Below are 11,980 nucleotides of genomic sequence, written 5' to 3'. Positions count from 1 at the left end.
GCCCGGCGGCGCTGCGCAGGCGCGGCCCCTGGGCGCGGGATGGCGGCGGCGGCCGTGCCGGTGGCGGCAGCGGCGGCAGCGGCGGGCTCGGAGCCGGCGGGGCCGGGGGAGGAGGCGGGCGCGGGGCCGCAGTGCCCGGGGCCGGCCCGCCTGGCCCGCCTGCCGCTGGCGCGGGTGAAGGCGCTGGTGAAGGCGGACCCGGACGTCACCCTGGCCAGCCAGGAGGCCGTCTTCGTCCTGGCGCGGGCCACGGTGAGGCGCGGCGGCGGCGCGGGTCCCTCGGCGGGGAGCTTCGGCTGGGAGGCTCGGCCCGGCCCGGCCCGCCGGGGGCCCCCCGTGGGCCCGAGGTTGTGGGTGGAGCGGCAGTTTGCTCTCCTAGCCGGCTTTTTGCTTCCCCGAGACAGTTCTGAGCCTGTTCGGGGTCGGTGTCCAGTTGGCTGTGGCTGCAGGTTGAGGGCTTGTGGTGTGCAGATGGGAGCAATGTGTGAGAGGGTTTTTTCCATCACCTTTGTAAGGTGTCTCCCTTTACACAGGCGAGGGTTGATGGTAGGATAGCTTTGGCATCACGCTCCCTTCCAGTAACTCCTAGGGCTGCTGCTGGGTATCCGCCTCCGACAGCTGAGTCTTCCTCGGCATGGCACGCGAGGACTGTGTCCCAGAAGGTGCCCTGGGAGCAGCTGGCACACGTCTGGTCTCAGACATGTTCAGAGGAGACAGAGGTTGGACTAGGTGCTCTCGGAGGTCTCTTCCAGCCTAGATGATTCTGTGATTCTGTCTCTGCCCTGCACAGCCTTCTTTCCTCTGTTACTTCTCATGCACATCACTACCCAACAATTTAATTTGTGGTTTTCAGAGCTATCTATTGGAAAGGGGGTGTTTTAGGATGGCAATTTTGGTTTCTTCTAAAATTCTGTAGGACCTTTCATTTTCCTTGTTGCACAGATGTTCTTTCTTCCTTCTCCCATTCTCCTTGTGAAACTCTCGTGTTTTTGCTTTGCAGGAGTTGTTTGTTGAAACCATAGCCAAAGATGCTTATGTGTACGCTCAGCAAGGAAAAAGAAAAACTCTGCAGAGAAAAGATCTGGGTATGAGGCCACGTTTAGTACTGTCATTAGCAAAGGGTTGGTAAGAGGGATGATTTTTCTACCTGTCCTGGTGTGATGAAACAGTTGTAGGAACAACTTATTTCTCCAAAGATGAAAGAGAAATCTCCTACCAAATATTATATGCTAGTAATTTCACACACCACCTCCAAAACAAATAAACCTCTTTGAAATTGGTCACTGTACTGTGATGCAAATTCAAATGCTGCTATTTGAAGTAAACACAAATACGGAGTCAGCTTTATCTATGTTAATTGTTTTCACTTTGCTTTGCAGATAATGCTATTGAAGCTATTGATGAATTTGCTTTTTTGGAAGGTGAGTTTCTGCTTGGTTTCAGTTGGTTTCAATATTTTCTGGAGTCCCCTTCTTGAGAGAGAAAGAACTTAATAATTTGCAGAGCCCCTCTGGGGCCCATCTTTAATAGTTAATAGTGTAACTCATCTATGTCCCTCTCCCCCCTCAGAGAGGTGAAACACAAATCAAGTTGTCCTGGAGATACGTACAATACTTTTTAGTTAAATTTGATCTTACTTCTATGTGATTCATTTATTAAACTAAGTTACTGCATATTCCATTGGCAGTTTCTAAACAAGTTTCAGTTGTTCATACAACTGCATTTCTGTTTCCTTTCTGATTTCCGAGACTGTTTTTTTGTTTTCATTTTTAGGTACTTTGGACTGAGCTGGCCAGAGATGGAGCTCTCTGGAGAAACAGACTGCAGAGATGGATGTGGGGTGGAAAACAGGACACAGAGTTCGAAAGTAGTTCCTAGAATTGAGACACTGAAATGGCAACCATAATATTTTGTATAAAGTTTAAGTTGTTGTAAGTTCTTTATTTAAAATATGTATTTTTTCATAAATATTTTGTACGTCACTCAACTGTGCCCTGTTACTGCAACGCAGACTGCTCTGCAGCTTTGGTCATGGCACACAGCAGCTGCTCTGCCTCTCCAGGTACTCTGCAGCACCACGAAGCTGTGAATGGAGAGTGGATTAGCTTAGATGCCAAGGCACGGTGATTTTTCTAACGGAAACGTATTTTTCTTTGTATATGTTTGTTTCTTGGCCAACATTAAATTTTTTGTTGTTGTTGAATAGCTGTCCTGATTCCTCCTCTGTGCTGCTGTGATGAAGGTCTTGTTTCTATAGCACTAGTGTAGTCTGGAAAGGATGCCTTCTAATGGTGTTCTGCTTTTGCTCATCATTTCCTCAATGCATCTGTTACAGTTAAGCCCAGCTCTCCTCCAGGAACTACGTATGAGCTCCAGGGAAACTTTTTGTTTTGTTCGTGGAAGCTTCCATAAACTGTGATCCCTGCACCTGCAAGTGATCTGAGTCAAAAAAAAAAAAATCCAGTTTTGAATGCATGAGTGACATCTGCCATGTTATGCTGCCACTGCTGTTCTCCTTTGCTCTCATTCCTGAATCTGGCAAAAGAATTACCCTGGGAATTGGAGCTAGTCCCTGCCAATTGGACTTGGCAAGTAGGTGCAGAGATCCTAACCTCTGTAATTGAGAACGACATGCAGCAAGTGTTCAGGATGCATCACTGCCTTTGCGCCGTGTGTCCGTGAGAGTCTCTTGCACCATGCAAGCACTGTCGGTGCTTCTCATGTTTCCAGGACTCAGGAGACTGTTACTTTCCTTTGTGTTTAACAAGTTAGAAAGAAGATGCTCCAGGGGTCAGTCACACTGAAGGGAGGCAAAAATAGTCACGGATATCTCCTTGTGGTCATGGGAAACACACTGTCCTTGCTACTGAGTCCTAGTGTGTTGCTGTCTGTTATCAAAGACCAGTTTTGGTCTCAATTTTGGTGTTGCAGAGTGACAGAGGTGGGTTATCTCTAGATAAAAAGCCCATTGAATACGATGAATGAGGATGAAGGATACACATCCTTTTCAAATGAGGGGACTTAAAAGTGACTCTGAGTTACCACAAACTTAATTAGTTTGAAAGCAATAGTAAGAGCAAAGACCCCCAAGGGAGCTTCCCTAGGCAGTGGGCAAGCCCAGTTGCTCTCAAGAAGCACTTTGAAGTTTGCTTGAAGCCCGATCCCGGTAGGTTTTGTGGGAGAGATGCCATCACTGTCCGGGCTGCCTGTATGTTTGTTCAGATCACAGTCTGGCAATGTTTGCCAGCAATATGCAAACCCATTTGTCCCCAAGCTGTTCACCTTCTCGCCTGCTGAGGGAGGGCTGGTATAAGTATCTGGGATGCTGAGCCCTTCTTGTGTTTCCTAAAGTGCAGTATGCATGACCTGCCAGCTGTAGTGTTCTTGGCGGGACTTTTACATGGTCCCATCTTTGCCAGTAAGTTCCTTTTTCCTTCTCGTTTTCTTTGGTGTGGATTTGGGCTCTTGTGTAGGAGAGAAAAGGGCTTGTACTGGTGTGTGGTGCGAAGCCATGTGCGGGCTTTGTATGTGATGTTTCTGTGTGGGCATGGTGTGTGTTTTCTACTACGCTTCACTGTCTGAACACCATCGGGGATTGTCTCAACTCAACAAATAATACAGGAGTTGCCTCTGAGGAAGCTGCTGTGCATAAGTGCTTGGGGAGATTAGAGCCCAGGAGCTGCTTTGTGCTGTCTTCCAGGTGAAATTGTTCCTCTGATCCTAGCTCACATTGCAGTAACACAGAAGTAGAAGAGAGCAGGGAATGGGTATATGAAGGTAAAACTGCTAAACACAGCCTTTTTTTTTTGAGTAATTAATTAGGTAGGGCATTTAGTCCAGCTAGCCAGGTCTTAGAGGTCAGATGGGTCATGTCCATTTACAACTACTCTAAAACTCTTCCTTACACTGAAGCCATTTGCTTCAAGGCAGCGGGTGGCTGGAGCCGTGTGCTTCGAGCTCAGTGCTTCCTCCTGGCTTAGGCCGGTGAATTATGACTGGCGTAATGCTGAGCTTGGTGGTTTGTGATTACAGGTGCCGGAGCCATCAGCAGAGAGGGCGAGCAAGGGAGCCTGTTTCAAGAGAGGGGCTGCTGCCAGAGGCAACGCCATTTCCTCCACGTGGGGCATGGTGAGTTCCCTCTTCACCCACAGGACACATGTACCCTTCAAGCATCCCCACTCAAGTCCCACCTGTCTTCTCTGGGGTGTTTCTTTATGTTTAAATTATCCTAGTGACTTTTCTCTCGGGGTTAAGGACAGAAATATTCAGGGGACTCCACACCCAGATAACCCAACACCTAAAACAAGTTTTGTAGAATAGGAACTGGGGAGTAGCCTGGCCACTAGGTCTGTTCATCTGCACGCAGTAGGTTTCATATTCTGTGCAAATGTGCTGCAACATGACTGAGGTCTGTGTCAGGAAGTATGGTTGAATTCTGTGTTTGAAACATTTGGGTACTGTGTAAGTTCAGGACTACTGCAGACTTTTGGTTCTCAGGTTTAATATTGGCAGCGGAATCAGTGAGGCAATGGGGTGTCCTGGCTTTAATGTGCAGAGAAAGTAGGAAGGAGGTCCATTAGTTCACCAGAGAAAAGTCTGTGGCCTTCAAGAGTAGCTGTTAGTCTCAGTTCCCCTTGCAGCCCCTAAGGCTACGTAAAATATGCTTCAGTCAATATTAGCACAGATGCGTGAAAATGGTTTTAAACTGTATGTCCAAAAGTCTGAGGTTTCTTTAATCAGATTTGTGGTTTTTTTTTCAATGTGTAAGAGCAGTAGTCATACAAATTTAACCTTTAGTATTTGCAAAACATCTGAGGTTGTTATGTGAACAGTAGAAATTATAAAATGATCGTAGCCAAATAGTAAGGAATAATCCTTTTATCACTCTTGTTTCACAGATGTCTCTGGCAGCCCTGTCAGCGTGGATGTTGGGAAGTGCAGGTCTACCTGCCCATCCCAGCCTATCAGCTCCCACCACCCTGGCCTCCTGGGGCTCTCCAGACACACTTCCATGCTTGATTTTCTTAGAAGTAAGAAGGTGAGAAATGTGTCTTTGTGACCCCAATGGCGGGAGCAGTTGGTTCTGCGTGAAGGTCACGCACTGGTGCCTGGGGCTCTGATTTTGTACGTTTTAAAATACCTGGCACACGCTCTAAGTTACTGTCTTCCGCATTGCAGTAAACTAGTTACTGAGCCTCTTGTCCTCCTCAGCCACCAAGCAGTGGAATATGCAGGGCAGACAAACAGAAACTCTATAAGATATCCTATGGCAGAGGATGGGCTGGAGTTCGGCTGGGTGCAGAGCAGGGCCATCACAGTACCTGCTTGGGTGCTCCAGGCAGTGTCCAAGTGTGTTTCTGTCCTCCCTGAGACCAGCAGCAAGACCAGCTCTTTCAGAGTCAGAGGCCCTTTGCTGCCTGGGTGAGCAAAATTGGCCTTTGAGCTGCTTATGCCACTGCCTTACCTTCTGCCATGTGTCACTCCTAGAAGGGACTAGAAGGAGCATCCCCAAACACACAGGCTGCGGTGCTTTCTTTATCCCAGGAGAGCTGAAGTTGCTTAATGTCCCAGCTCCATCCGGTCTGGCAGCAGGATAGCTAACCCTGGAGAGGGAATGGGAACAAGATCAGCAGGCACTGCACCTGCCTGTACTGTGCGTGTTCACCTTGGGGTCTGTAACTGTGAAAAGTTTTGTCACTGCCTGTCACCACTGTGGCTCTGCTGCCTCAGCACCTTCCAGCCCAGCAGGTCCACATTCGCTCCCCAGAGCTGCCACCATGCTGATCCTCCACATCAGGAGCCTGGAGGGAAAGTGGGACTGCTTCAGCCATTGCCGTTCAGCTGGTTGTAGCAGAGCTTTGGGGAAGAAACAACTTTGCTCTAAATGCCATTGCAAAGGGCAGCACCACAGCAACACAGTGCTGCCGTGCTGGGATAAAGGGGTAAAAGCTGAGTCAGTTCCAGGTCAGGGGAGGTTTTTATCAGGGAGCTGGTGCGAGCTACTCTTAAAAATGAATCTGCCCCTTACTCCATTCTGTGCAGCTACAGGTCGGGCACCCCGAGGTTCCAGGAGCACCACGTTCCTGCCCGCCAGGGTCCCGCTGCGAGCCAGCCCGCATCCGCATGGAGCGGCTCCTGCTCCTGGAAGGCGATCGGGAGGTGGAGGTGGTCGACAGCTGTCACTGCAGCGCGTGGCCCGAGGAGTGTGTCCGTCTCCCAGCTCTGAAAACGTTCTTTCTGGACTCTCCCTGGGAGGTCACGGTTGACGTGGGGAGATGCTCTGAGCCGACCTACAGTGCAGGTATGGGGATGGTGGAGGGCCCCTCTTCCACCAGGAAAACAGGGACGAGCCCTGCTGTGTGGTCAGCACGCTTTTCTGCAACGTCAGAGCTTACAGCAAGGTCCATCAGCACCCAAGTCTGCCACGCAGAGCCTCTGATTTACAGGGGGAGGGGACTGTATTTTGAGCTCGGTTTTTCCTTTCCATTCTGTTGCTGTGCCCTTACAGCACAGTCCGAAAGTGCAGTGAGAATTCCTTCCCCTATGCATGCTGTGAGGGTGGGAGTACAATTACTTTATGGTACAAGGAAGTGCGCTCTAATGATGGACTGTAGACTGGAAGGGACCTTGGGAGTCTCTGCTCCAAAGAAAGCTTCAAAAGCTTGCTTCAAAGCAAGAAAAACAGTGTGATGATTAAAAACTGTAATACTGAACACTTAGAAATGGAGTTTCCTTTTTAACATTCTGAAATGCACTTTCATCTTGGCACCAGTGAACTACACTCATGTTTCAAAAATCATTTGGAAATGGAAATTCCAAACTAAATCATTCCAAACAAGTCAAAACCTTCCGCTGGGATAAAGCTGAGTCAGTCCATTTTGAACTAGTGGGCTGTCTTGCAAGTTCACACATAAAAGAGCGTCACATCAGTGGGGATGAAATGGTCCTTTTTTATCAGGATGAAAAGTCATACTGAAATGCTTTTCCACAACTCCTTGATAAAAATCAGTTCTCTTTGAATTTGTTGAAGTTGTTTAATTGTCATTTTGGCATGTAAAACCATCTAATTAAAACCTTCCAGGCAGCTCTTGTGGCAGGGCTGCACAGCAGCCACTAGAGAGGGATAGAGATTGATGCGAGTCCTAATGTCAGCTAGGAAGGCAGCCAAGGGGCCTGATCCAGAGGGGCTGGGGAAGCCAGGTGGGTGGCCAAGAAGCCAAAATCCAGAAGGGCTCTGCTTGTGGATGAAAACGATAATTATTCTTCCGTCCTTTGTCATCCTTCCTAAAGGAGGGATCTGTGAAGAGGGGCACTGTGGTCCCACAGCCTTGTGTGATCTGGCAACAAGACACAGCAAGTGGATCATTAGGCAGCGTGAAGTGCTTTTTTCCAGGGGTGGGAGAATGAGCACAGACATTTACTTCCTAAATGTGTGACTGGAAGGTGCTGGACAGTGGCAGTTGTCCCCAGGGTTGCTAATGGATGGTGGCTCATTCAGTGATAACGGCCCAGGACTGGGAAATGTGGACTCGCCCTCAGCTTTGCCTCTGCCCCAGGGCAGGTCTCGGCACTTTCCTTCTCGATTTCCCCCTGTAAAGACAGGCTGAGGTTTTCAGCGTTGTGTTACAGACTGGCAGCAACAGAGGAGGGGGGTCCTGGAGAAGGGTGTTAAAATCTCACCCAAAAACGCTGGTTCCCAGAAATCAGTTGTGATCTTGTGTTCCCCTCAAAGCATCCCAGAGACCTGCGGTCAGAAACTGCTGTTCGCTCCCCCAAAAACACAGTTGCATCCTGGACAAAGAAATGTCCTCCAGCAGCTGATGGAGAAGTAGCTGGGAGGGGGTAGGAAACTCTTACAGCCATTTTAGAGCTTGGAACCAGATGCAAATCCTGTAGAACCTGCACCCACAGGGTACAGGGCAAGACAGCTGCTTAGAGACAAAAGCCCAAGAATGACCCCTATGTCAAGTTAGCCATCCTTCACTGCCTGTAGCTCATGAAACGGAAATTTTAATTCTAATTTACTTGGTGAGGGAGAGAAAAGCTGGGATGTTCAGCAAATAAACTCTTTTTTTTTTTTTTTTCTCAGAAGATACATTCAAACTGAGCTCCATGGGACAGTCTGTGCCTGTGTCCTTTAAGCCGGATGTTTGTTGTTTCCTGGAGGAGCCTCTCCCTCCTCTCAAGCTGCAGGGCCCATGCTGCAGGGACAGAGGGACAGGGATGCTGCGTCCCGACCCATGGGGGAAACAGCAGTGAAGACGCAGGCTTGCAGCCTGTCTGCCCAAACCCCTCTTTGCCTGCTCTCTGCAACATGAGCGCTGTGGGCATCCTTAAAAATCACACTAGGCATATCAAACTGAAACAATCTTTTTTTTTTTTTTTGCACTGGGCATTTTCCATCGAATTAAGGCTTGAATACGGAAAGAAAAGGCGAAGCAGGACTCAACCTGCATCTGCAGGGGGTGAGTTTGGCCCCTTCCCCTCCTGTGGCTAAGCAGGGCGAGAGCAGCTGCAAATATTTTAGGGGGAAGCTGAGTATTTTTGTTTCAGGGAGCTGGGAAGCAACTGGTCTGTCTGAAAGGCTCTGGGGGAGGTGGGCACCGGGGGGATACGAACCAGCCGTCAGCCTCACAGCAAAACCCCATCCTGGGCCATGCTAGGAGGAAGGCAGCGGGGTGCAGGGATCGCTCCAGGGCAATGCGTGAGGGAGGTGGCGGTGGCAGCAGGCTTGCACGGAGCAGGGAGTTACTGAAGCAACCAGGTGGTTCGTGGAGTGGCTTTGAGTGCTGGCTGGGTGGGCGTCCGTGAGCACGTCTGTCGTGGGGGTGGGCAACAGCAGGAGATGAGCTGATGTGCTGTTGTGTATTTCCTCAGGAACAGGAGGAATTTGCAGCACAGGTGTCTGCAAGAGAGACGGTGGCACTGGGCTGGCCAGGGGCTGGTGGGGTCAGGGACTTGTGCCGGGCACAGCAGCCCGGCCAAATCCAGAGGAAGCTAGTAAATGTCAAATAATGCTCCCCAGCTCCCTGGCGTGAGAGGATGTCTCTGGAAAAAAGCTCTGCCATGAATATTTTATGTTCAAAGTCCTTCTTTCTCAAAGATAAAATGTAATAGCTCATGCTGTCTCCCCAGGGATGTGGCTTTCGCAGGATTCACAACTTCTACCCAGAATGAACTGTCTTTGCCCTGTGCTCTGAAACTGAGAGGGAGGAACAAAATCTGTAGCTGAAGCCCCAAGCTGGTGAAAGAATGAGCCCCAAAATCTTAGCTGGGGCCCCTCACACAGAAAACCAGCGCTTCCCATGCTAGGGGCTGGATGCCAGAACCACACAGCAGACACATGGCAAGGATGCTGCAGTTGTGATGGCCTCGGACAGCCCCCGATTAAATTGCCTTCTTGTTTCCTTGCAGGTAGCCTTTTCTGCATGCCCACAAAGTTCAGCACTGCTCTGGTCAAAAATCCAAGTGGTGGGGAGGTGGTTCAGATGCTGGAGAGCTGCGAAATGAAGGAGAAATGCTATCGTGTTTCCCAAGTGGAATATTATTATGAAATTGTGCACAGCTCCACAGGACACAGGGAGAAACGGCTCAAGGTTGGTCCCTGCAGCTTGGTCTCCCCTGCCATGGGCTCAGCTCTGCTGCTCTGTGGGGTTTAAATAACCCCAGGCTGCTCTGCCGTGGGCAGCTTCTCCCAGGAGAGTTAAGCACAGCCTGGCCACAAGCTGTAGCGGTAAAAATCTCACACTTACTTTATCATTTGCCACTAATTCATTTATACATTGGTGCCATAAAGTAACAAACAGCATTTTTTTGGGGGGGGGATTAGGATTTCTTTAAAAACTAATTAAGGGAATAGTGAGTTATTTATGTGAAAAAGGGTTTAATTGTTAAGTATGTCTTAAGCTCAGTTCAACAGACTCGACTTCAGCATAGCTTTTGTGCATAGGTAACCACGATGCAATAATAATAATGTGCCCCCAAAATACTTCTCCCTGTGAGCTTTGCCTCCCTGCTGCCCTTTTGCACAGGGGTGTGTATTCAGCTTGGGGGTGGAGGGCGGGCACAGGGATGCACGACCAGTCCCCTGGAGTGTCCCCTGCGAGGTGCGGTGGGGGATTTTCATGCCTTTGTTTTGCAAATCTTTGCAGGAAATTGATGTGGGAAGGTGCTTGGGCAGCTGCTCCTCGGGGGATCCCTGCTTGCTTAGGTAAGCACAGCTGCCAGGGTCTGGCCCCTCAAGGGCACACTGCACACATCCAGGGGCAGGTTCGAGCTGCCTCTGTTCCCACTGCCCTCCAAAGGGTCCCAGGGCAGGGCCTAGGGGTAACACCGGAGCAGATTTGGGGTAGCACCTGCAGCTCACCCGTGTCTAATCATATAGGGGCAAAGCTGAAACAGAGCAGTGTTTGCAGTGATGCTACAGCAGCTCTGTTGCTTTGAGGGAGAAAGAATAACCTGCTGATGACAACGCTGAATTCAGCCATCAGGCAGCTGGTTGTAGAGCTTGTGGTCCCCCACAATAGCAGAGGAAGATGGGGAGAAGATCCTGACAAAGGCCTTCTCTGGCCTGGAATGTGCCATTGCCATTCCCTGCCTGTGATTCCTGCAGGGTGGAGGAAGGAGGAGGAGGAGAAGGACAGGATGGGGAGGCTCAGACGGTTGTTTCAGGCCAGGAGGGCAGCACTTTGTGTTGCTTTCAGAGACAAAATGTGTCAAATGCATAGGGAAACAAATCAACCCACAAAGAAAAAAATCCTTGCTTTGCACGGGCAGAGAGGGAGGAGGCAGCCTGCTGAGTTACGCCAGAAGTAAGGAACAGAGGCAGAGCCTCCCTGGTCTGGGCATCTCCCCTTTTCCAGGTGATGGAAGGCAGGAACCTGGGGCCTGAGGGGCAGGCAGGGAATGTACTTGGTTTGTCTCTAACTGCAGGGAGTCACAAGGTGGAGAGAAATGTCTGGTCTGGGCAGAAGTTGCCTCTAGCCGCTGTGCCCCTCACCGCTATGACGTACACATGTTCAGGAGCCATCGAGACCGCATTCGCACCGTCGTGGCCGTCCAGCAGTGCAAGTGCAGGGGGTAGCTGGGCTGGGGACCTGCAGGTGGGGTTCCTGCAGGACCCCTGCCAGACTGTCTGTAGTATATGTAAATGAGAGAAGGCTATTTTATCAATGAAAGCTATTTTAAACAGCGTTTGCATAAATGAACCCTCCACAAAATGTTTTGCAGCTTGTAAAATAAACATCATGGGCAATTTGCAGCTCCTTGGGGCTCCGTTGTGCAGCTCCCCAGCCCCTCGGTCTGCCCAAACATCCTGGGATGATGCGGTGTGCGGAGGGATGGATGTGGCTGTCTGGCACTGGGACCACACAGGGCCGGCTGCTCCCATCCATGAAATGTGGAGCAGGAATCAGGTGGGAGAGGGAATCGGGAAGGTGGGCATGTTGGGGTGGAGGTGTCCCCTTGGCAGGAAGCCCCACCGCTGCAGCTAGCGAGCAGGGAAAGGAAAGGAAAGGATCCACAGGATGTGAATAGTTTCCTTTGTTGATTAACCCGAGCCTGTCATTGCCTCCCCTTGTATTCTGGATAATTATCAGCCCTTTCACCATCAAAATGTGGGGTTAGGATAAATTACAGTTGCCAGCTGGCCAAGCAGCCTTTGGTTCATCTCCTGATGGCATTGGTCTGGAAGTGCTTCAGCCCTGCCAGCTGATGGACAGACACACAGACGGACAGGTCCAGCTCTGCTCCTGCACCTTCCACTCTGCACCAAGCTGCTCACAGAACAAGTACCTGCGGGCCTCCTTCACAGGGATTTCCTGTGGGATTCACGGGTCACTATAAAACCTAACAGGCTTTTCTAATCCTGCTCCTTTTGTCTGGCTGGATGGTATTGTATAATGCTAATTTTTCTGTTAAGTCATGTGGCATTAAAACAAACAGCAAATGTAAAGAATCCGAGTGTCCTGTGTCAACACAG

At 50.0% G+C, this 11,980-nt stretch overlaps 2 protein-coding genes across 2 annotated transcripts; both read left to right on the top strand.

Annotated features, from left to right (window-relative positions):
* Window positions 1–39: 39 nt before the first annotated feature.
* Window positions 40–2,203, top strand: POLE4 (DNA polymerase epsilon 4, accessory subunit). The gene is made up of 4 exons (XM_040538018.1): window positions 40–252; window positions 1,001–1,085; window positions 1,380–1,421; window positions 1,774–2,203. Exons 1-4 carry the CDS (start codon window positions 40–42, stop codon window positions 1,785–1,787), a joined length of 354 nt encoding a protein of 117 aa, XP_040393952.1. The 3' UTR covers window positions 1,788–2,203.
* Window positions 2,204–2,355: 152 nt separating this feature from the next.
* LOC121060231 lies at window positions 2,356–11,969 on the top strand. The gene is made up of 7 exons (XM_040537844.1): window positions 2,356–2,592; window positions 4,033–4,128; window positions 4,899–5,038; window positions 6,043–6,301; window positions 9,415–9,596; window positions 10,152–10,210; window positions 10,933–11,969. Exons 1-7 carry the CDS (start codon window positions 2,475–2,477, stop codon window positions 11,081–11,083), a joined length of 1,005 nt encoding a protein of 334 aa, XP_040393778.1. The 5' UTR covers window positions 2,356–2,474; the 3' UTR covers window positions 11,084–11,969.
* Window positions 11,970–11,980: the final 11 nt, after the last annotated feature.

The sequence above is a fragment of the Cygnus olor genome, chromosome 26 (assembly GCF_009769625.2).
Source record: "Cygnus olor isolate bCygOlo1 chromosome 26, bCygOlo1.pri.v2, whole genome shotgun sequence".
Taxonomy (NCBI): domain Eukaryota; kingdom Metazoa; phylum Chordata; class Aves; order Anseriformes; family Anatidae; genus Cygnus; species Cygnus olor.
This window is presented reverse-complemented; position numbering and strand designations above follow the sequence as displayed.

Excerpts from the sequence above, each read along its gene's own strand:
- POLE4 (XM_040538018.1), top strand. The coding sequence starts at position 40 with ATGGCGGCGGCGGCCGTGCCGGTGGCGGCAGCGGCGGCAGCGGCGGGC. Across the intron at positions 253-1,000 it reads TCGTCCTGGCGCGGGCCACG|GAGTTGTTTGTTGAAACCAT; the intron begins GTGAGGCGCGGC and ends TTTGCTTTGCAG. Across the intron at positions 1,086-1,379 it reads TCTGCAGAGAAAAGATCTGG|ATAATGCTATTGAAGCTATT; the intron begins GTATGAGGCCAC and ends TTTGCTTTGCAG.
- LOC121060231 (XM_040537844.1), top strand. The coding sequence starts at position 2,475 with ATGAGTGACATCTGCCATGTTATGCTGCCACTGCTGTTCTCCTTTGCT. Across the intron at positions 5,039-6,042 it reads ATTTTCTTAGAAGTAAGAAG|CTACAGGTCGGGCACCCCGA; the intron begins GTGAGAAATGTG and ends CATTCTGTGCAG. Across the intron at positions 10,211-10,932 it reads GGGGATCCCTGCTTGCTTAG|GGAGTCACAAGGTGGAGAGA; the intron begins GTAAGCACAGCT and ends CTCTAACTGCAG.